General features: G+C 47.1%; 1 protein-coding gene across 6 annotated transcripts; it reads left to right on the top strand.

Annotated features, from left to right (window-relative positions):
• Positions 1-3: 3 nt before the first annotated feature.
• On the top strand, positions 4-23,104 carry Anks3 (ankyrin repeat and sterile alpha motif domain containing 3). Of its 6 annotated transcripts, none has more exons than XM_027423972.2 (17): positions 4-207; positions 3,428-3,599; positions 6,377-6,575; positions 6,918-7,039; positions 9,450-9,531; positions 11,372-11,507; positions 15,459-15,614; positions 16,306-16,443; positions 16,880-16,992; positions 17,212-17,379; positions 18,462-18,586; positions 20,906-21,047; positions 21,373-21,545; positions 21,844-21,929; positions 22,267-22,350; positions 22,566-22,654; positions 22,737-23,104. In XM_027423972.2, the coding sequence occupies exons 2-16, from the start codon at positions 3,430-3,432 to the stop codon at positions 22,640-22,642; spliced, it is 1,971 nt and encodes a 656-aa protein (XP_027279773.1). In that variant the 5' UTR covers positions 4-207; positions 3,428-3,429; the 3' UTR covers positions 22,643-22,654; positions 22,737-23,104. The 6 variants fall into 6 exon arrangements, with proteins under 6 accessions (XP_027279773.1, XP_027279772.1, XP_027279774.1 ...); XM_027423971.2 differs by having other exon boundaries at positions 22,571-22,654; XM_027423973.2 differs by lacking the exon at positions 22,566-22,654.
• Positions 23,105-23,163: the final 59 nt, after the last annotated feature.

Genomic DNA, 23,163 nt, shown 5'->3' on the forward strand with positions numbered 1-23,163 from the left:
ACAGAACCAGCCCCTCTTCGTCTCTGAGTAGCGCTGCCATCTCATTGGCTGCTGTGGAGGGCCAATAACAGGACGTCCGCCATCTTCCCGGAGTGCTCCGCGCGCTCCTACAGTCACTTCCGGGGTGGGCCGGGCGCAGGGCTGCTTCCCGGTGAGGGAACGTGCAGCTGCTTCTGGAGGGTGGCACGAGAACCTGAGTCCTTGCAGGTAGGCCGGGCCCGGCGGTGCCTGAGGCGCCCTGAGGCCGCTCCAGCGGCCAGCCGTGGCGCTAGCAGGGCTTGGGGACGTGGGCCCGGCTCCTTGGGTCACGCGAGGTGCCTGCCAGAGCGCTCAGCCACGCGGGAGCCTGTGGTCGCGCACGGTCACCGGGACCCGACGGGGCCGGAACCGCGCCGCGCTTCTGGGCTGCAAGGGCTCCCTCGAGACCTTGACGGATCTCTTGAAGGAGTGGAGTGACAGTTGCCACCAGAATGGGATTAAAAAAAAAAAAGAGGATAACTTTAAAAAAGAGTAACAAGCATCATTGCTGCTACTGAAGTTCTGGTACTAAGGTGCAGAGGACATAGAAGCATTTGTTTTACTCGAGTCGACTTTTGGGGAGTTGGTTTTTTGAGTTTGGGTGGGTGGGGTTCTGTGTAGACCAGGCTGTTCCGGAACTCACAGACATCTGTCTCCCAAGAACTGGAAATTACAGGTGTGAGCCCTTCCAGGATTCTGCTGTTTCCCCATTATGGGAGCATGTGTCTCCTCTATTGGTTCAGGCTCAGGAGTCTCACTCCTTAGCTTAGGCTCTGCAGCATAAGAGGCCAGTGGTTCCAGAAAGCAGGCCTGTTCATCTCACCAGCATAGGCTTGCAAACTGTCTCCCAGATTGGTAGTTTGTCTTTTATTATTATTTTTTTAAACTTAAGGTCTTCCAAGCTATTTATATGTGATACTTATCACTGAGATACATTCTCAACCATCTTTCTACGTTTTAAATATTTTAATCTCACTAAGTTGCCCAGGCCAGTTTGTGATTTTTGATCCTTCTGCCTCCATCTGGAAGTGTGCTGCTAGGCCCAACTTTGTCTGTTTTGGCACTCACTAACACTTAAGAATGCTAGGGTGTTTAGGAGCAGGGAACTAATGCTTTCTGGGTGCACACTTCCTTCAGGCTTTTTTCTGGGTTTGCCAGAAATCTTGGGTGTGGGTATTGGTGTTCTGTATCCCCTAGGTCGCTCCTGCAGTGGTCCTGACCTCCAGCTGGGACCCAGGTGGGCTCAATGCCAAAGCCCAGATCTTTCCAACTTGTGCTGCGCTCAACTCTGTTGGGTCAGGTCGCCACCAGTGCCAATCTCGGAGAGTAACAACCTTGCCAGGGCACCATGGTATGGTCCTGGAGGCATTCTGCCACTTGAAATGGTTTGGGGTCACTGATGTGGCCCCCAAGGATCCTTAGTACCAGTGGCTGTTTAGCTGGATATGGTGGCACATGCTTTTAATCTCAGCCAAGATAGGTGTATCTTTGTGAGATCAAGTTGAGCCTGGTTTACAAATTGAGTTCCAAGCCAGCAAGGGCTACACAGTGAGACCTTGTCTCAAGACAAAACAGTGGCCATTTACACAGGCGAGAATGGAACACTAAGCTGAGGCCCTCCTTACTGTAAACTGCCATTATATCTGCTCTCATTACCTCCCACCCCCTTTGTTTCTGTGATGGGGATTAGATTCAGCATGAAAGGCCTTATGCAGTGGGGCAAGTGCTCTAGCAACTGAGCTATATCCAGAACTCTCTTTCTTTCTTTCTTTCTTTCTTTCTTTCTTTCTTTCTTTCTTTCTTTCTTTCTTTCTTTTTTTCTTTCTTTCTTTCTCTTTTTCTTGCTTTTTTTTTTTTTTTTGTTATTTCAAGACAGGGTTTCTCTGTATTGCTTTGGAGCCAGTCCTGGAACTCACTCTGTAGACCAGGCTGGCCTCAAACTCACAAGAGATCATCCGCCTGCCTCTGCCTCCCAGAGTGCTGGGACTATAGGCATGCACCACCACCACCCGGTTGAACTCTCTCTCTCTCTCTTTTTTTTTTTTTTTTTTTAATGTACTTAGGAATCGACTAGGAAGTTAATGGCTTGGCTTTGGATTGAGTAGGATTCCCCAGAATAAAGGACTCACACACTTGCCATCCTTGTGGTGGTCTGTTTTTCCTGCTTAAAAGAGTTGCATAGGTAGATTCTTGCTCAGGTAACATTTGCTGAACATCAGGGATCACATTCTGTAGTCTGTGGTAGGGGCTTTTTTCCTCTTCCCCTTCCTTGTCCTACTTTTCCTTCCTCTCCCCTTCCTCTTCCTCCTCTTTTTTCTTTCCTGTCTCCACCTCCAGGGTGCCATACTTAATGGCATCTCCATGTATAACCTTCCATGTGGCTTGTTTGTGGATATGCAGTGTTCAACCACTGCATGTCTAGTCCTTACAAAGTTTTAATTTAAAAATATTTTTGTTTTAAATTGTGTGTGTGTGTGTGTGTTTGTATGACCATGTGCATATGAGTGTTAGATCCCCTGGAGCTAAAATTACAGGCAGTTGTAAGCTGCCTCATATGGATGCTGGGAATTGAACTCAGGCCCTCTGTAAGAGTGGTACGTGTTCTTAACTGCTATGCCATCTCCAGCCCTGGTTTGTTTTAAAAGACTTAAAAATTATATGTATGCATGTATCTGGGGGGTGGTGTGTACACCAATGAATGCAGATCCTCAAGGAAGCCAGAAGGGGCTGTGGGATCCTCTGACACTGGAGTTACAGAGGTTGTAAGCCACTGGACAGGTCCAGGGAGCTGAACTTGGGTCCTCTGTGCTCTTAACACCGGAGCCATCTTTCTGGGTCCTACTCTTAGTTTCACTGAGAGAGGATCTCTGTTGTAGCTGCATGGCCATAAATTTATGTACTCCAGGCTGCCCTTAAATTCATGATCCTCCTGCCTCTGTTTCACCTTCTCAGTGCTGAGATGACAGGGGTGTGTCACCACACCCAGCTTCCATGTATTTGTAGCAGTATCCCTTTTAGACATCCATGTCCATTAGTGCTGAACTAGGGGCTGGAGATGCTAGATACAGAGCTAAATTTTGCTGCATGCCCGAATTCAGCAAATAGTGCTAAATAACTCAGTTTGTACTGTTTTACTAGCAAAGGAGAGGTTTTCAGGCTCCTGGAAAATGTGATTGTAGAACCTGTAGTATGAAGCATATTCTCCTGTCTTCTGTTTGGTGGCAAGCTTGCCAGTGGCCCTGTGATGGCACTGCTGTTTGAAGAAAGTTAAGTGAAGTTTGAAGAAAGTTAACTCATCCTCAGTGGCTTTAGTTTCTTAGGAGTGAGATGATAGCTTGCTGTTAGTAGGAGTATTTCATCCTTGGAACATCCAGGGAGGAAGAACTAACCCCTGGGCCTCCCTCTGCAGCCATGTCTGAGCTCAGCGATGAAGCCAGCGAGCCGGAGCTCCTGAACCGCAGCTTGTCAATGTGGTATGGGCTTGGTGCACAGGTCAGCCGAGAGGAGCTGGATGTACCTTTGGATCTTCACACAGCTGCCTCCATTGGCCAGTATGAGGTGGTGAAGGAATGTGTACAGCGGTAAGAGGTCTTGGGGAGCATCCCTTCACCTCACATTTTAATTAGCATCTCAGTGCTTCAGTTCCCACAGGCTGGAGTCTTGCAGAGCTCAAACCCTTTAATACATAGGGATCAGGCTCACCTCCTTGTCACAGATGTCATTGATGTCTCATGTTAGACTCTTAGAAGAAAGAACTTTAGATTCTGCAGAAAAAAACCATGTCTAAAACTTACATTGTGCTCTATGTTATAACACTAATTTATAGTTTACTTCAACCAGAGACATTTGGAGGTTTCCTCCCAGAGATAACAAAATAAGGATGGAAAGCCAGCACTTTAGCCTTTTCACTATAGGTTTGTTGTGGTTCCCGCAGCTCTCGTTCACTCTGACACAAGTGAGAGGCTGGTGTCCTGTCCTCACTGCTCACCTGCCAGTTTACCAACCTGCAGATGAGTATTTAGTACCAGAGCCTGTCTCTTAGTCCATGTAGTCTGAAGGTTCTGTAGGAGAAGGGCTGTCTTCACTTCTTTGTGTTCTACCACACTTTACACTTAGTTTGCCTTAAGTGTTCATTTGATACCTTGGTAAGATGATGTCTTCCAGACCTGTCTGTGCCTTTTTAATTCCTGATGAGCCAGAACAAATCCTGATAAAGCCCTAGGTCTCTGGTTGCAAATCAGAGTCATCCATCATCCTTGGACAGTAGAGTGTGAGAGCTCTCAGTCTAGGATTCCTTTACATAATTGCCCTCAGGGATGGGCAGGTTGGTGTGTAGTCAGCCCGTGTGTGTACTCTTAGGATGACCAAGAATCCTGCTATCATTCTTGTTTTTTGTTTTGTTTTGTTTTTTTTGGGGGGGGGGTTGGGTTTGAGACAGGGTTTCTCTGTGTAGCTTTGGAGCCTATCCTGGCACTCACTCTGGAGACCAGGCTGGCCTCAAACTCACAGAGATCTGCCTGCCTCTGCCTCCCAAGTGCTGGGATTAAAGGCGTGTACCACCAACGCCCGACTCCTGCTATCATTCTTTAGAATCTCAGGTTCTTACTTGTTGAGTGTCCTGTTAAAAAACATGGCCCCAGAGCAGCCCATAGAGAATAGGAGGAGTTCTGTGCTCTCACTGGAGTTTAGTTAGGCCCAGTCGAAAAGCAGACTTGCTCATGGAAGTCCAGGCTGGGACTGGGGGATATTGGAAGTCTCAGAGAACAGGGGCTGAAGGATAAGTGCTATCTTTGCTGAGGCACTTGCCACTGCTCCCTTTGTGGAATTGCCACTCATGAAGGGGAGTAGTGCTGGATGCCAAGTCATTCCAGTGATTCCAGAAGTGTCTGCATGTAGCTCTCCCAGCAGGAAGGGCTTCAGCCACTTCAGAATGGCCAGATGACATATACTAGTCACTCATCAGGAGCTGCTGTGGGAAGTAGCTGCCTGACTTAGCTTAGTATGGATCCCACAAGAGGTACTGATCATACAGCAGATTGCCACTTGTTGCCAGCCACCACTGGAGACAAGAACTGTGAAGGGAAAAACCTGGGGGGCATTAACTATACTTTGGTGTAGGTGGTGGGTTACCTAGAATGGGGCGACTCCCATCCCTAAGCTTTAAAGTCTGAGAGCCCCTGTCCTCTGCTTTCCCCAGTGAAAGTGCATTTCCAGAATTACAATGGAAAGTAGTAAGGAAAATAGGGTACTCTGGTGACAGATTTTTCTGTAGGGTGAGATGACAAAGGAAGTCAGTGTCGGTAGTATTTCTTGTCCTTGATTCTTTCTCTTCCCTTAGGCCTCTCTGCACAACTCTGCTGGCATATTGGTTATTTATTTGGTGGCTGGTGGTTAGGGTTTCTCAGCTTCACCTATACTGATAAACTAGGCAGCTAGTCTTGTCTGTGGTAGGTCCTTTGTGCTGTAGGATGTTTGGCCTGCTACATAGCCTTAACCTACTGTGTGCCAATAGCTAACTAACTCCCTGGATGTGGTAACTGGAAGGAATGACCAGACCTTGCCTAACTCCTACTTGAGCATGATAGATATTGCTGAAGGTACAAAAATGGAGAGTTGTTGGCCATTGCTAGGAGATGGTAGCAAAGATGAGAGTATTAAAATAGAGATGGTTATATTAGTCACTTTTCTTTTTCTTTCTGGGTTTTTTTTTTGGGGGGGGTGTCTCACGATGTAGCACTGTCTGTCCTGGGACTCACTTTGTAGACCAAGCCGGCCTTGAACTCAGAGAGATCTACCTGACTTTGCCTTCCAAAATGTTGCAAGTAAAAGTGTGTATCGCCATACCACATAGTCACTTTTCTTGTTGCTATGACAAATACTGCCGGACACAGCTTAAGGAAGGTAAAGGTTTATTTTAACTTGGTTGAGGGTACAGTCTATCATGGCAGGGAAGCGTGGTCCCACTGCATCAGGAAGCAGGGAGAGATGAGTGCTGGTCCTTCTCTTTACTATTTAGTCTATAAGCACAGCTCCTGGAATGACACTGCTTATATTTAGGGTGGCTCTTCCCACGTCAGTTAGCCCACTCTAGAAAATCCCTCAGACCTGCCCAGAGGTTCATCTCTTAGGCGATTTCAGATCCTGCTGAAAGTTGATAATCAAAATTAACCATTGTAACAGTTTAAGGCAGAGGATGGAAACACATACCCTCCTGCCTTCTTCCTACCTGGGTATGCCTTGGGGCAAGTGATTAATGCTTTCTGGAAGGTCAGCTTGTCCCATCAGGCCTGACACCTGGCTCTGATGAAGCCTACATGTGGGATGTTGGGAATATCTACCATATCTTGCATTTGTTTAGGAGAGAGTTAGATTTGAATAAGAAGAATGGTGGTGGTTGGACCCCACTGATGTATGCTTCCTACATTGGACACGATACCATTGTCCACCTACTGCTCGAGGCAGGGGTGAGTGTGAATGTGCCGACCCCGGAAGGGCAGACTCCACTGATGCTGGCCTCCAGCTGTGGCAACGAGAGCATCGCCTACTTTCTGCTCCAGGTGAGCTACAAGTGGGCACAGGCCCAGACCCCCAGGGGCTCCGTGGCTGCCCTGACATGACATGAGGTGCTGCAGGCCACAGGGTGCATCTGTGCATGTGTAATCACTCAGTATTCTTTCAGCCAGCTGGGCGGTGGTGACATGAGTGGATCTCTGTGAGTTCAAGGCCAGCCTGGTCTACAGAGTGAGCTCCAGGACAGCCAGGACTGTTACACAGAGAAGCCCTGTGTTCAAAAACCAAAAACCCAAATTCTTTCGGATGAAGGCCTAGTGGGTGCCTCTGACCCACCACTCAACTTTCCTGGAGACATGGGGCATAACCCACATACTATTTTCTTAAAGCAAGGTGCAGAGCTTGAGATGAAAGACATCCAGGGCTGGACTGCACTCTTCCACTGCACCAGTGCCGGCCACCAGCAGATGGTCAAGTTCCTTCTGGACAGTGGAGCCAATGCCAACGTGAGGTGATTATTGTAGCTAAGTGGTCACAGGAGCGGGCTGGGTTTCATCCAACTCTAAGCAAGGACGCAGGGTCATCCTGCCCCAGTATGAGAGGTAAGATGAAGGAGTGAAATGGATGGGACTATGTGCATATCTGTCAGTCATCAGTGCACCAGTAGGCCCCGAGCCTTGTTTTATCTGAAAATTGAGGTTAGGGAAGTCCCATGTCAGAGCACTGAAAAATGGTATTTGGATGATATACATTAGATGCTAAATCCTTTTTCTTTCTTGTCTTTTGATTATCATCATGGAGATGAGGTTTTGTGTGTGTTAATGGAAACAAAACTCTGGACCTCATGTTTGCTAAGCAAGCACCCTGTCACTGAGTCATACCCCAATCTCATTACCAACCAACCCATCTTGCCTTTTGTCTTTATCATGTTTGAGAGTGTGCACCTGTTCATGGTTCAGGGTGCAGGCGCATGTTGGCCATGGCACATGTTTGGAGGTCAGACAACTTTCAGGTGTTGGAGACAATCTGGGTACCTCAGGCTAGCTGGCCCGTGAGCTTCTCCCCCTCCCCCACTTCCTATTAGAGTGCTGAGATTGCAGATACTTGCATGACTTTATCCTACTTTTACAGTTGTCAGGCTTGCATAGCAAGTGCTTCTGGTCACTGAGCCATCTCACCAGTCTCCATTATTTTCATTGAATTACTGTGGTCTGACACATGTTATCTAAGAATCCCTTCATAGCAAGTACTACTAATTAAAATTCAATATCTAGGCCGGGCGTTGGTGGCACATGCCTTTAATCCCAGCACTCGGGAGGCAGAGGCAGGTGGATCTCTATATAATATTAATAAATAATAATATTTATTATTATAAATAAATAAAATAAAATTCAATATCTAAAATGACTTTAAGATAGATTCTGACTTGAGCAGTGTTAAGATGTGAAGAGTGTGTATCGTTCAGTGGTTGAGATCCAGGTTTAGTAATGGGCAGTGAAGGGGCTGTTTGAGAGCAGTGTTAGAGTAACAGAAAGCAAAGACAGGATTAGGATTGTTAGTGTATGGGTTGACAGTTCATGGGCTGCTGAACAAAGATGAGGGTTGGGTAGGTGGGAGGAGACATTGGTATCTTTGAAGAGCAGTAGCTGCTTTAATGTTTGCTTACTTTTTTTGGTTTTTTGAGACAGGGTTTCTCTGTGTAGCTTTGGAGCCTATCCTGGCACTCGCTCTGGAGACCAGGCTGGCCTCGAACTCACAGAGATCTGCCTGCCTTTGCCTCCCGAGTGCTGGGATTAAAGGCGTGCGCCACCAATGCCCAGCTCTTACTTCATTTTTTGAGAGAGGGTCTCTTCAGGTAGCCCTGGATGTTCTGGAACTCACTATGTAAACGAGGCTACCCTCACAGAGATCCACCTGCCTTTACCTTCTGTGTGCTGGGATTAAGGTTGTGTTCCACCATGCCTGGCAGTAGCTGCTTTTTGAGTGTGATTCAAGTGAGGATTTAGAATGAGGTAGGAATGGCTTTGAGGAAAGGAAGATGGGAGAGCTTGGTCTTTGGGACTGTTAATGAACCAGGGGGAGTTAGTAAAACTCATGTAGTCCTTTTTTTTTTTTTCTCCAAGACAGGGTTTCTCTGTGTAACTTTGGAGCCTGACCTGGAACTCGATCTGTAGACCAGGCTGACCTCAAACTCACAGCGATCCTCCTGCCTGAGCTACCAGGGTGCTGGGATCAAAGGCGTGCGCCACTGTGCCTGGCTTCATGTAGTCTTACTGTCTTTTCCCATTTCACCTCATTAGTTTCTTTGTGGGCAGGTGTGTGTGCATGTTTGCAGAAGCTAGAAGTGGTGGTATTTCTTGGGAATCATCTACCTTTTTTAATTGAGTCAGGGTTTTGTACTAGGACCTAGGGTTCACAGTTTGGACTAGTTTCCTGGCCTGGGATGTGCTTGTCTTTTCTCCTAGACCTATGATTGCAAGCACACACAACCACACCGATCCTTTTACTTAGTGCTGGGCATAAAGCTCAGCTCCTGATTCTTATGTGGCAAGCACTTTAGCAACTGAACGACCTCCCTGATCCAACATCCCAGCTGTTCTAAGTGCATGAGAGCCTAGGCCTGAACCTACACCCCTGCTCTGCCTGTAGGGGTCTTGGCTTGCTTTTTTTTTTCTTTTCTTTTTTTTTTTTTTTTTGGTTTTTCGAGACAGGGTTTCTCTGTGGCTTTGGAAGCTGTCCTGGAACTAGCTCTTGTAGACCAGGCTGGTCTCGAACTCACAGAGATCCACCTGCCTCTGCCTCCCGAGTGCTGGGATTAAAGGCGTGCGCCACCAACGCCCGGCTGCTTTTTTGTCTTTAACAAGAGTTTGTTCATTGCCTCACTCCTCTCTGCTAACCATCTTTCTGATGTCATCTTGCAGGGAACCTGTATGTGGATTCACTCCTTTGATGGAAGCAGCTGCCTCTGGCCATGAGATAATTGTACAGTATTTTCTGAATCATGTAAGTAACTATTTATTACCTTGTAATTTAGTCACAGCAAATGGGAATCATAGATGAAACTGTAAACTCTAACCAGGTTTCTTTTACATGGAAACCTATGTGGTCAGCACATATGTGTGTACACACATATATATCTGTGGGATGGAGGACATTTGTGGGAGCCTGCTTTCTCCCAAAATAGATTCTGGGAATTGAACTCAGGTCTTAGGCTTGGTGGCAGGTGCCTTTACCCACTGAGCTATCTTGCTACTTTGTACATGGTACATTTTCATTGAAAAATGTACAGTGGTGAGTAAAAATGAACACATTTCTATATTTATAATGATTTTGAAAACCCATGGTTTTGTTTGTTTGTTTGTTTGTTTGTTTGTTTGTTTTTAGGTTTTGGAAATGGGGTTTCTCTGTACAGCCTTGGTTGTCCTGGAACTCACTTTGTAGACCAGGCTGGCCTTGAACTCACAGAGATCTGTCTGCCTCTGCCTCCTGAGTGCTGGGTTTTTTTTGTTTGTTTGTTTGTTTGTTTGTTTTGTTTGTTTTGTTTTCGAGATGAGGTTTCTCTCTGTAGCTTTGGAACCTATCCTGGCACTCAACTCTGTAGACCAGACTGGCCTCAAACTCACAGAGATCTGTCTGCCTCTGCTTCCCGAGTGCTGGGATTAAAGGCATGTGCCACCAATGCCAGGCCATATTTTTTTTTTTTTTTTATGTAGAACAGTTTAAGGAAGGAAAGGATTATTTTGGCTGATAGTTCAAAGGGAAGTCCCTCATGAAGGGGAGGGTATGATAGTGAGAACTGGAGGTAGTGGGTCACATTGTGTCCAAAGTAGAAGCCTGCTTTGGTAGTGCATGTTTTTAATCCCAACACTTAGGAGGCAGAGGTAGGTGGATCGAGGCCAGCCAAAGCTATACAAAGAAACCCTGCCTCAAAAAAACAAGCAAAAAACATTAATAACAATAACAACAAAAGCTCCTCGGGAGACAGAGACAGACTCAGATGAATCTTATCAGTTAGAGGCCATTATGGTCTACAGATTGAGTTCCAAGACAGCGGAGTTACACAGAGAAACCCTGTCTCGAAAAAATAAAAAGATAACAAAAAAAGAAGCCTAGAGAGAAATGAATACAGTTGTCAGCTCACTTTATTTTTTAAGTATGTTTGGGCCTCCAGCTCATACCATATTGCGACCCATATTCAGTATGGGTCTTCAGTTTATTTAAACTATAATCTCAGCTAGGTTATCCTAGCACTTGAAAGATTAAGGCAGGAGGATTGTGAGTTCCAGGCCAGCCTAGATACACAATGAAACTATTTGAGCAAAATCGGTGTGGTGGTACACACCTGGAATACCAACATCTGGGAGGTGGAGGCAGGATCAAGAAGTCAAGGCCATCCTTGTCTACATCCAGTCTCACAAAATCAGGGGATAAGACATGCCAACTGCAATTTATGAGGATGGGCTGAATGACAGGTTCTGTATCAGGAGACAGACATAGGGCAGGGTGTGGAGGGTGAAGGTAGGCCTCTGCCTGTAGGTCCCAGCTTCTTTCTTCTTGCCAGCACCATTGGCATCTGGCAGGCAGTACTCAGGAGGGGAGAATGGCTGCAGATGCTTGAATGAGTTGGTGGCTGCTGTTCGTGACAGGCTTTTTGGCCCTCTTCCTTGTGAAGAAGACAGAACGTCACCAGTCACCCTCATCCCTACCCCCACCCCGATGGTATCTCAAGCCAGGGGAAGTGATCATAAACCTACTTTGTTTTCTCATTCCTCCTGGCCAGCAGTCCACTAAGCTGGGGGATTTGGTGAGAGGTTTCTGATTCTTCTTTCCTGAACCTTCTTAGGGAGTCAAAGTCGACATAAGAGACCACAGTGGAGCCACAGCCAGGATGCTGGCCAGGCAGTATGGTCACATGAAGATAGTGGCCTTGATGGACACTCACTCGCCTGCACTGCCTAAGAGCCTTTACCGGAGCCCAGGTAAAGATCTGCCTCTGTTCTGGTGGACTCAGGGCTGCCCTGAGCATTTGGGATACTAGAAGACAAGGAGAGCCCCTTCCTGGATCCCCTGCTTTCTTCAGATTGGACTCCACCAGCCCTGCCCTGAGGCCTTCTCTTCTTACCACTTCTGCTGGGGAGCTGAGGTTGATGTCCAAGGCCTAGGGCCAGATAAGCAGACCTCACCACAGAGAGCATCCCTGCCAAATGAGATCATGCACAGCATAAGCTGTGCAGCCTAAGGATAAGGAGGGGAGACATACCTCACAGAGAGGCTCCTCTGGCTTTTAATTCTTGGTTTTGACAACATTATACTATGTATGTTTTACCTTTTATAATTAGGTGTCCTTTATTGTCTCTGAATGTTGAATCATGACCAGTTTCTCTGGTGGGGAGGGGAGGCCTGATGGTCATGATGGTCATGTCCCTTCTAGCATTTGTATGTTTTAATTTTTTACATTTAGATGTCTGACCCTCTGATAGCTGTTTCTTTTGTGTGGTGTGAATTCTGGAACCAGTTATCTTTTCCAACGGTCACACAGGTGTGCCAGCATCATTCAGCATGATTGACATAGGGGTTAGATACAGCATCTTTGTCACACATTGAATTTCCATCTTATTAGGGTCTCTCCCTAGAGTTAGATTCTGGAGGTCTCTGTATCCATGCACCCAAACCACAGTTTGACTATAGGCTTGTTTTATTTAAGACAGGGTTTCTGTGTGTAGCCATGGCTGTCCTGGAAGTCACTCTGTAGACCAGGCTGGTCTTGAACTCACTCACAGAGATCTGCCTGCCTCTGCCTCCTGAGTGCTGGGATTAAAGGCAGGTGCCACCACCACCCCATCGACCAGAGGCTTTTTATAATGTGTTTTACTGTTGATTAGGACTTGTTGGTGTTTCCTCAGTTATTATTTATTTACTATTCTGTATGAACTTGAGTGTCAACCTGTCTCCATCCTTAAAAGTGTTAATATTTTAAAGCTGGGCAGTCGTGACACAAGCCTTTAATTCCAGCACTCTGGAGGCAGAGGGAGGTGGATCTCTGTGAGTTTGAGGCCAGCCTGGTCTACAGAGTAAGTTCCAGGATAGCTAGAGCTGTTACACAGAGAAATCCTGTCTCGGAAAAAAAAGCAGAAAACAAACAAAAGTATTAATAGTTTAAGATGATAGAAAAGGCAATGTGGTGGTATACAGCTGCAATCTCAGAATTTTGGATTGAGAGGCAAAGGTAGAAGGATACAAGTTCAAAACCGGTTGGGCAACACAGACCTGGTCTCAAAAAACCCACTAGCATACGTTGAAGAGACTATGGAAAATTCACCGTTTTTATGGTGTCAGCTTGTCCCATCTAAGAACACAGGTTATGTTTTTGTTTTCAGTGTACTTGGGGTTTTTAGGAAGGCTTAAATTTTTCCTAATAATATTTTGTCTGTGACTGAGTTTATTCTGAAGTAGTTACCATCTTGACTGTTCTTATAGATGGCTTCACTACTATTATTTCCTTCTGGTTGACAGTATTACTCCATCTTTTTGGTATTTCTGTGTAGAAGGCAGTAGACTTCCACAACTAATCTTGTCTGGTCAAGTTAGTTTCATTTCCACTTCTCTGAGCGTTCCCAGGTCTGCTACCATGCTGCCAGTCTCTAGGCAGAACTCACCCTCTGCCTGTCATGCTTTTGTGCATGCTTTCATTCAGTTGCCAGTGCCTGTAAAACTGTGCTAAACACTGGAAATAATGTGCCTTTGTGTGCATTATTACCTTACACCATATTAAGAAAGTTAAGTCTCCATTGATACAGATATTCTTTTTTATTTGTTTATTTTTCAAGGTCTGATCATTCATTACCCCTAAAAAAATTTTTTTGACTGGACTTAGCTTAGAGAAGAAGAAGCTCTCAGGGCAGCCTGAATCTCTGGCAGTCCGTTCCTGGCATTTTTCTTTGGCATCTTTCATTTTCTTGAGCAATGTTTAGCATATTCTGAAGCCTCCTCATTTTCATAGTGTATTGTTCCTTCAGAACAGTACATTCACATTTATGTTGCAAGACATATGGAGGAACAAGACAGTGAATCTTAGGTGCTTTGGTCCTGGGCTTTCTTACCTTTTTTGTTTAAGGGCTTTCTGAGAAAATACTGGTAGACATCATCTTAGAGGGACTGAAAAGTTTTCAGATTCTGCTAGCTTTTTGGGCCCCTGTCTGACAAGCATAGTGCCATCTGTCAGGCCAGTAATTTTCTCTCTCTCTCTGTCTCTCCCTCTCCCTCTCAATACAATAACCAAGTTGAATGCTCAGATTGGCATCCACAGTACATCCCCAAATAGACTTGAGCTTTCTCCAGTTCTCCTTGGTCTCATTCAGCAGCGTGCACATTGTGCTGTTACTCAAAGCACCTTGTTTCATGGGAAAACCTTGTATGTTGTTCCCACCACTAATTCAGACCATGTACCCCTTTCACTATTCACCCAGAGCATGTCATACAAAGTATGAATCTTACTTTCATGGTCCACTTCAGTGAGTTTCTGACTGCTAGTGGCTGGGAAGGAGGCATTCGGCTTCCTCTTGATACAGCCTTGGGAGTGCCACAAAAACGATTCTCATATTTTTTGTGACTGGATTTTAACCCAGGTTAAGCACTTTACCCACTGAGCCATCTCATTTCACTGTTGGCCTTTGCTAGTGAAAATCTGGCAGTAAATTTCATTTTCTTCTGGCCACATGGCAGGAGTTTGAAGTATAGTTGATATTCTCCAGTTAAATGAGTAAATTTATATTTGCATGACTGAATGACTTCTAAGGAAGTAAATGCCATCTGTTTGCTGTTTGCAAAGTCCCTCAAAACTCTGCCAGCTCAGTATGCCCACAGTCTGCACTAGGTCAGAGCTCTCAAAATGAGCCATCCAGAGAGAGAGAGAGAGAGAGAGAGAGAGAGAGAGAGAGAGTGTGTGTGTGTGTGTAATTTTATGGGCATGTATATGCAGGCATGAGGATATTCACAGAGGCCAGTAGAAGGCATTGGGTCCCCTGGAATTCCAGAGGTTTCTGAGCCACTAGATGGGAACCAAATTTCACTACTCTATATAGTTGAGCCATCTCTCCAACCTCTATGGGTCAATTTCTCAAGGCTCCCAGAAACTACAGAAATTGCAAGGAAAACAGAAATATAATCAACAGATGAGAGATTTCCCACATATGGATTTTTTTTTTTTTTTTTTTTTTTTTTTTTTTTTCTTCTGAGACAGGGTTTCTCTGTGTAGCTTTGGAGCTTATCCTGGCATTTGCTCTGGAAACCAGGCTGGCCTCGAACTCAGAGAGATCCGCCTGCCTCTGCCTCCCGAGTGCTGGGATTAAAGGCATGCACCACCAACGCCCGGCTCCACATATGGAATATTTAAAATCACTGACGAGTAGGTGACAAGGCATCAGCAGGTTCCATAAAGTGGAATGAATAATAACTCTAGGCAGATAAGTTAGAGTAAAACTGAATAGGATAAAATGAGACATTAATTTAAAAAGGGCTTTCAATCTAAAAATTTAAAAGCTAGGCCAGGTGGTGGTGGCACACACCTTTAATCCCAAAAACAGGTGGGTCTCTTTGAGTTTGAGGCCAGCCTGGACAGAACAGCCAGGACCACAAAGAGAAACCCTGTCTATGAAGGCTCAGGCTGTTTTTGAACTTGCTTCAGTCCATCTGCTCTACATCCCTAATACTGAGGTTATGTGTAATGCCACCATACTCAGCTTAATATTCTCTTAAGATTTTTTTTCTTTAGTTTTGTATATGTGTGGTTTGCAGCAAGTTCAAGGACAGCCTGAGCCTACATAGTGAGTCACTGTCTTAAAAGCACACACAGGCATATTCCCTTAGATTTTAGTGTTAGCAAATGAGCTCATCATTGAACCAACTCTTTAATTTTCATTTCTGACTTATAGAGAAATATGAAGATCTGAGCTCTTCAGATGAGTCCTGGCCTGTTCCTCAGCGCCAGAGGCCCTGTCGAAAGAAGGGCCTCAGCATCCATGAGGGGCCACGTGCCCTGGCCAAGATCACAGCTATTGGACTTGGAGGCAAGCCCCAGACCAGCTATGGTGAGAGCCACAGTTCCCAGAGCTCTTTGGTATCTTATCCCCAAGAACATGGACCCCTGGCCTCAGGCTACAGTAGGATTAGATGCTATAGGAGTGAGGCTCAAAACTGATCCAGTTACGGGCTCTAGGAGTCACTGCTAACTCATGACACTTGGTTTCATTCTGTAGATTTTCCTTTTTGCTGAAAGTCCCATTTACACAGATGGGTTGTAAATGGGACTTTAGGCTTGTTTCTCATTAGCTCTTTTAACTTAACCCATTCCTATTAGTTGACTTTCTGCCTCATGGCTGTACTACCTTTACTCCACCTGTGTTGCTTTATTGCTTCCTCTGTGTCTGGCTGGCAACTCCTCACAACTCAACCCTTCTTCCTAGCCTTCTCTCTGTCCCCAAAATCCTGCCTAGCTATTAACTGTTTAGCTTTTTATTAAACCAATCACAGTGAAATACCTTCACAACAACTCTCTGCTCTGCCCTTAGAAAAACAGTAGCAGGTGCTAATGGGGACTGGCTTTGCCCTGGGTGCTAGCCTTGGCTATACCCAAGTTCATGTCCTGTGATGTGCAACATGACCAAATTTTGCTATGCAAGGAGAAGAGGTGGCAGCTGTGGGGTTCCTTCACTCCAAGAGCCCTCAGAGGGATGATGTCTTTACTCATGTCTGAGGACCATATGCCTATTCTGTACACAGAGCAAGTTCCTCCACGGGGCTATGTGACCTTCACCAGCAGTGATGAGAACACCTTGGAAGTTGAGGGCCTCTGCTACCGAGACGTCACCTCCCCCATTAATGAGCGGGATGTGGAGAGCAGCAGCAGCAGCAGCCGGGGTATGTACCCCCATCCTATTGGGTTTCCATAGAGGATATAGAGAAGGCCCCAATTCTTGTGAGGTAAGCCACAGTTGGCTATGGGCAGGTGAGGGAAAACATCGCAATCCAGGGTTCCCACAGGCCAAGGAAGTATTCAGTACTCCCAGGGTCAGTCCAAGCATTTCTTGGAAATCTTCTCAGCAGGAGGTGTGTACTATGACCTGGCAGGGCTTTACCAAGTTCCTGCTTCATGCCAACCTCTGTTGTAGGTGTGTGAGATTTATGAGCACTCAATTAAAAAATGCAAGCTCTGCCCACCCTATAGTATGGGATTGTGATAGGCAGCCAGGCCAGACAAGCACTACTGAACTGTGCAAGAGGCAGTTGAGAATAAGCTAATACAACACAGGCAGCCTTACTGGTGAGACTTGTCATCAGGTCTTTTCTGTTACAGAGGAACCCACTTTCTGTGCCAGTCCTGGGCCTGTGTGGAGGAGCAGCAGCAGCGATGGCCTGGCAAGAAGAGCTCAGGGGCTCAGCAGTGAAGCCTCCATAGAAAGCGATGAGGTAAAGGTCCCTCCCCTCCTTCCATTTTGGTGTTATAGGGGATAGGTAAATATTTAATGTGTGTCTACCCCATGCCTGGAGGACTCCTAATCTTGATTGTGGGGATCCAGGCTGCAGATAAGTCATGATAGATTTCACATTTTACCCCTGCCATGAGTGAAGGAGGCCAGGGTTTATGGCCAGGCAAGGGGCTGCTCCAACACATCCCTTTCACTGCAGGATTCTGATCATACCCGCAAAAGCTTGGTTCGCAGACAAACCAAGAGTTATCTGAAGAGTAAGAGTCGTTACAGCAACAGTGACAATCAGTGGCCTTCCAGCACAGGGACGACATGCACTCCAGGGTTTGAACCCCAAGCTGAGAAGTCCCCCTACTCAGGTCCTCAGGTGAGACCATTTGAGAACCTGATGGCTTTGTGCTTAGGGAGGTGGCACTTCTATGACTGCAGGGTGGAGGTGTTGGGGTCATTTATTGTGTATTCATGACAGGCCAGGCACTTTTGAAAGAAGAGGGTACTGGGTTCTCCCCACAAGGCTGAGGATTCCTGATGAGCAGCAGGCCAGATGTGGGGTTGGTATCCTTTTCTTTCCCCTTACTGTTTGTCCTCTCTGGGCCCCACCCCCACCCCCAACGAAGTAACGGCATGTGGTATGTCCTTAGCAAAAATGAAGCCATACCCTCACTGTGGATCACCTGGTGAATCAGCAGCTCCAGGTGTGATGCACATAAGCGCTACGTCCCAGCTCTGCTGCTCTCTAGCAGCTTGTAAACTGGGCCGGCTTCTTCCTGCAGCCCTTTCCAGGATCTTAGGCCTGGAACATAGGTGCACCTCTCAGTTGTACAGGAATGTTATCAGTTGTGCTGGGATCTCGAGGCTGTTTCTCTGAGGAAAAGTGGTAGTGGAGCAACCTTGGAACATTTTTTTTTTTCCGTTCTAAGCAACCAAACATGAGCAGAAATGGAAACTGGACATTCTTGTGTTGAAAGCTAGTTGAGAGGCTAAGCAGTTGAGCTCAGTAGTAGCTGACATGGTAGGGTCAGCAGGCAGCCTGGGCTGTCAGAAGCCATTTAGTCTGAAAAATGAAAAGCTTGAGCCATCACTAAGCACCCCTCACAAGGTGTTTTGGAAGGAGTAGTGCTGGAGGTCAGATGGCATCAGGATAAGCACAAAGATGGCCACGTAGCCTTGGAATCAAATTGGCCCCAGGAGCATAAGAGGCTGGGTAGAGCCTTTTTGAGGGGATCAAATGTCCTTGGACACAGACCCCAAACCAGGCAGCAGAATAGTAGAGAGCTGAGCCCACTCCTGAATTCCCAAGCCTTTAGCTATATCAGCACTCATTCTCCTCTGCTGAAAAGGCACTAACCCTGGAAAGGGCACAGTGTAGGGGTTTTAGTCAGGGGTCAGAACTAGGAGACCAGGTCTCCATTCTTGGCGCCAGGCCTCCCAGTTGTCTCTTCCCCTCAGGACCTTGCCACACTGCTGGAGCAGATTGGATGTCTAAAGTACCTGCAAGTGTTCGAGGAGCAGGATGTGGACCTTCGTATCTTCCTGACCCTCACTGAAAGCGACCTGAAGGAAATTGGCATCACGTGAGTCCCCTAGTGCCGCTCCCTATCCCCACTCACCTCAGCCATCCTTCCAGCCTGTACTCCAGGAGGTAGGACAAGCAGCCTGTCTAGACAGGCTTTTCTTCCAAGTAGGTCTTTGTGCCCACATAGCTCCAAGATGGCCTTGCTGCTGTATACTGGACCTTTGGGCTTTGTTTTTGTCAGTTTGCTTTTTTGTGATTTTTAACTTTTTTTTGTAACTGTCACAGTTGTGGAGTTAGTATTTTTATAGTATAGGTTTATTGGATATAAAATCTCCACACTGTGTAATATGCCTTTTGTTCCAAAACATTCCATATACAAAATTATTGTTTGTGTCTTGGCTGTAACTCCTCATGGGTGACTCACACTTGAAGTGCTCTCCCCCTAGATGGCTCTGGTGCAGCAGGCTCTGATCTCAGCAGTGCTTCCTCAGTGTTTGCCTGTCTGGGAATGTCTGACTTCTCTGCTGCACTGTGGAAGGACAGTTTTTCCAGGTAAAGGACTCTCAGTGACAGCTGTTTGCTTTGGCACTCTGGCTACCTCAGCCTTCCAGAGTTTTGAATGAGAATGTGCAGGTACTTTTACTGAGGATCCCTACATGGGACAGGCTGCTTTTGTTTTGTTGCTCCAGGATTCTGTATGTCTCTAGTTTGGCTGTGTGTCCTCTTATTTATCATCTATGTGGAGTTCACTGAGCTTCACGGTTGTTCATGTCTTCCATTAGTCATGGAAGTTGCTAGTTGCTAGCTCTTCAGACTGTATCTGCCCTTCCTGTCTTCGTGAGGTATAGGAGAGACGCCCCCATGTGGTCCTAAGCTCTTGTGGTTTTCAATCTCATTCCTCAGACTGAAATTCCATTGTGCTCCAGTTTGCTGGTTCCTTCCTTTGCTTGCCTTGGGCTGCATCTGCCTGATTTAGGCTTCATGTCCATTACCATACTTCTTTATGTTTTGCGTTTTTTCTATGTTGTATTTCTTTTTTTGTTTTTTTGTTTTTTGAGACAGGGTTTCTCTGTGTAGCTTTGGAGCCTATCCTGGCACTCGCTCTGGAGACCAGTCTGGCCTCGAACTCACAGAGATCCGCACTCACAGCACTCTGCCTCCTGAGTGCTGGGATTAAAGTTGTGCACCACCAATGCCCGGCTTGTATTTCCATTTTTATTGAGTATTTTAACATCATCTTTTAGGTCTTTGATTGTCTTAAGATGGTGTTTCAAGCCTTTGTCTAGCAGATCTGCTGCAGGGCTTTCTTGGAACTTCTATAGTTTGATTTCCTCTAAATGAGCCATGTTTTACTTGTCTTTTAATTTTATTACCAAAAATGGATATTTAAGTCTCATGAAATAGTATCCATCAAAGTCAGGACCTCCCCTTTCCCTGGGATTTACAGGTTTTGTTTTCATCTTGTTGTTGGCTGCCTCTGTGCAGAGGACTAGCTGGAGGTTGAAACCTGTAGGTCCCCTCGAGCCTGTACCTTTCCCTAGGCACATCATGATGCTAACTTTCCATCAATCTGCAGTTACTTTGAAACAAGCTGCCCCCTTTTTTTTTTTTTTGGTTTTTTGAGGCAGGGTTTCTCTGTGTAGCTTTGGAGCCTATCCTGGCACTCGCTCTGGAGACCAGGCTGGCCTCAAACTCACAGAGATCGCCTGTCTCTGCCTCCCGAGTGCTGGGATTAAAGGCGTGCACCACCAACGCCCGGCGAGACAAGCTGCTTTTGTATAGTCAGGTGATTCTGAACTCTGAACTGTCGTGTCGTGCCATCCTCCAAGTGCACCAGTGTTCTGAGCATGCAGGTACTTCCAGTGTCCTAGTCTTCACTGTCTGGCTCCTACACTGGAGCTGCCCCTTAGACACCACTACTCACTCTCCTACCCTCATCTCTTCACACAGAGAGCAAGTGGGTGTGGCTGATAGCAATGGCCCTCAGTAACCACTGTACTTGCATTCCATGTTTGCCTATGACAGGTATTCTAAGTCTGGGTGGTTGCTGCTATGCAGAGCTGAACTTAGCCTCAGCTGGCTGTACTCACAGTCAAAGCCTGCAGTGACCTCCAGGCTGCCAAGTGGCCCATGCAGATTCTGCTAGTGCACTTGTCTGGAGCAGAGAGATTCCTGGAGATCTCCTTTGAGAGCACAGACATGGTTGTCCAAGCCTGGAGCTAGTGATGGTGGAGGCTTTTTGGACACTTGTGTTTCTGTTCTGCAACCTCTCTCCTTCAGAGTTAGGTGTTCCCTAGTGACTGGCCTTGGTGGCAGGTTGGTACCAAGGTCCATGTTCATAACAGAAGCTGATGAGAACCCTGATTCACTCTTTCAGGTTGTTTGGTCCTAAAAGGAAGATGACCTCTGCCATTGCCCGCTGGCACAGCAGTGCCCGCCCCCCTAGTGATGCCCTGGAGCTGGCCTATGCTGACCGGCTAGAGGCTGAGATGCAGGAACTCGCCATCCAGCTGCACAAAGTAAGTGGAGAGGTCCAGGTGGCTGTGGGCCCAGCAGGCAGAGTTACACCTTTATAGCAGAGGAGATAACGTCAGTAGAGGACTGGAGACAGGAAACTTGAAGCACATGGATGTAATAGTCAAAAGTCAGATGAATGTAGGAGGAAGAACAAGTAGCCCATACAAAATCTCGAATCTGTAGGATTGAGCCAAAGGAGCCATTCCTAGAATGGGCTGCAGAGAAGCAGACAGGCAGCCTTATAATAGACTCTGCCCTTTGGGGGAATCATCAAGCACGGGTCTTGCCCTCCTGGCTTAGGCCCTCTAGCCTGGTATTTGCCTGCAGTGCTGTGAGGAGGCAGAGGCCCTTCGTGGCCAGGTGTCCCAAGAGCAGGAATTGCGGGCTGTAGTAGAGAGCTGCCTCCTGGAGCAGGATAGTGCCCGAAAGGACATCCATGCCCAGCTGCAGGAGGCCCAGAGCCTGGCCAAGGATGCTGCCCTTGTCCTGGACCAGCTGCGGTAAGTGGGCTTACACACTCAGGTAGTCACCTTCTGCCCCCACTTGTCATTGTCCCTTCCTAATCCTCTAAGTAGGTGGGAAGTTGGGGGAAACCATAGTGCCTGTACTATTTCTGGGGCTCTGTCTCCCACGGCGCAGACCCAGGCTTGACTAAAAGCAGGCTGGAGATCAGTGTGACTGATTGGTGTGGGACTTCCAGGGCTGGCTGCAGGGCTGAGGTGGTTTACATTGCCCTTTTTGGGTTGGGGTTGGCAGCAGGGTCTCTTTGACACTAACACTTGGTTATATGTCTGGCAGGGCTTGTCAGGCTGAGCTGTCAGCTCGAGTGAGGCAGGACCAGTCCCCTAGTGAAGCTACCCTAAGCCCACCCTTTCTCTCAGCAGGTAAGAAGAGCAACAGCCTGGCTTTGGACCAAGTCAAGGGTGGTGGGCAGGAAGCCTTAAGTTCCAACCAGTGGGCTCTGCATGGCTGTTACAATGGCTACTCTGTCTCCAGAGCAGCCCACTTACGACAAGAGATGCACTATTTAGGGGAGTGGATGGCAAGTGTAAGGGCCTATGTTTCATGGCTGAGTACTGTTCTTTAAGGCCTCTAGTGGAGTTGGGTAGCAGGGGCCCCCGGGGTTGAGCTCTACTTAGACATGCCTGGTGTGGTGACTCACAAATGTGCAGGGAGTGAGGACACACATACGTGTGGCCAACTTGCCCTTTTGTACAACAGATTCCAAAGGCTGGCCTAGTCCCCTGCAGGCTTTGAGCCTCCCTGAGTTGTCAGGGGCCCTGGAAGACTGTGTCCATGAGATGGGTAAGTCTTCAGGAGGGCAGCCGAAGCATTAATCTCCCCCTTCCCAGACTCTTTTCTAAGAACTGAGGCTGACAGCTGCCATACCCAGTCAGCTCAGACCCCTGGGAAGTCTCACCCAAGTCTGACCCCAGGGCCACCTAGTCATAGTGCCCTGAGTTTCCTTTCTTTCCTGCTGCTGAGACTTGACACAGAACACTAATTGGCCCTATCCTTAGGGCAGGCATTATGCTCTGTAACACAGAGCCTGGAGAAGCTACAGACGCTGAATGGGAAGAAATGGCGGGAACCGTAGCCAGGAGGGATGGTGAGAGTACCCTCATGCCCATGGGCACCCCAGAAGACCTAACCTTCCTGTCTTCTTACCAGGCTTTTCTTTTTCTCTTTAGATTCTGACGTTGGGTGATGGATCCACCCTGAAGTTATATGTGCCATGCAAGACAGGGCAGTGAGCAGATGGCTGCAGCCGCCCAAGATATGGAAAACCAGCCCAGGGAGCAGCTTGTGGACAGGAGGACAGGACTTCAGTCCCTGTCTGGGCAGCTTGGGCCAGCCCTGAGGCAGGATGAAGGGCCTGGCTCCCAGGTCCTGGTGAAAAGGCCCCAAGCGAGTAGGCAGCTCTGGCCCAGTCGGAACTGTGAAGAGTGTGTGTCCCTGCACATGCAGGTGCCATACTGAGGTTTGTTTGGTCTTAAGGTTAGGTCTGGGTGCCTAGAAAATGTGCTGTTTGTTGGAAAATAAAATTCTTGTAAGTTGGTGGGGGCTCATTTATGATCATAAGACATGTATTCCTGGCTGTCACCAGTAGACCCTAAT

This window comes from Cricetulus griseus, chromosome 7, assembly GCF_003668045.3.
Source record: "Cricetulus griseus strain 17A/GY chromosome 7, alternate assembly CriGri-PICRH-1.0, whole genome shotgun sequence".
Taxonomy (NCBI): Eukaryota; Metazoa; Chordata; class Mammalia; order Rodentia; family Cricetidae; genus Cricetulus; species Cricetulus griseus.